This window comes from Haliaeetus leucocephalus, unplaced genomic scaffold (genome assembly GCF_000737465.1).
Source record: "Haliaeetus leucocephalus isolate CR32 unplaced genomic scaffold, Haliaeetus_leucocephalus-4.0 Scaffold373, whole genome shotgun sequence".
NCBI classification, from domain to species: Eukaryota; Metazoa; Chordata; class Aves; order Accipitriformes; family Accipitridae; genus Haliaeetus; species Haliaeetus leucocephalus.
Genome location: NW_010972809.1, coordinates 602205 through 602661, shown reverse-complemented (window position 1 = coordinate 602661; position 457 = coordinate 602205). Strand labels below are relative to the sequence as shown.

The window sequence follows — 457 nt, the reverse complement described above, 5'->3', positions numbered from 1 at the left end:
TTTTTTTTTTCCCCCCCTTCCGAGGGGTTTTCTTTTCGCTCGGTACCTCGCAACTGCCAAATCCTACCTGCACAAACTCCTGGCCGCCGACCCCGCCACCGCGAGTCCTGGAGCCGGGGTTTTCGGGGTTTGGGGGGCGCGCCGCCTGCCCCCCCCCCCCCCCGTCCCCCCGGTCCCCCCCGGCCGCGCCCCGCGCCGAGAGACTCTCCTGAAACGCCGGAGGCAGGCGGAAAGCACTTGTGAACTGGACCAGCTGCTTCGGGGAGGGGGGAGACCCGAGGTGGTGGTGAGGAAAAAAAGCAGACCGACACCCCCCCGCCCCTCCAAAAAAAAAAAAAAAAAAAAAGAAAGACAACCAACCAAACCAGCCCAAAACGCCCCGAGAGGAAAACAAAAAAAAAACACAAAAAAAAACCCCCAAAAGCCAAACTTGGACGGGCGGCTCGCGGCGCTGCTT

The 457-nt window shown here is 60.6% G+C and overlaps 1 protein-coding gene across 1 annotated transcript in view; it reads left to right on the top strand.

The window, feature by feature from the left end:
• Window positions 1-457, top strand: part of SOX4 (SRY (sex determining region Y)-box 4) — a 1745-nt gene that overhangs the window by 742 nt on the left and 546 nt on the right. Inside the window, exon 2 of the mRNA XM_010573303.1 lies at window positions 25-104. Within this exon, the coding sequence (XP_010571605.1) occupies window positions 25-104 (80 nt within the window). The remainder of the gene's footprint in view (window positions 1-24; window positions 105-457) is intronic.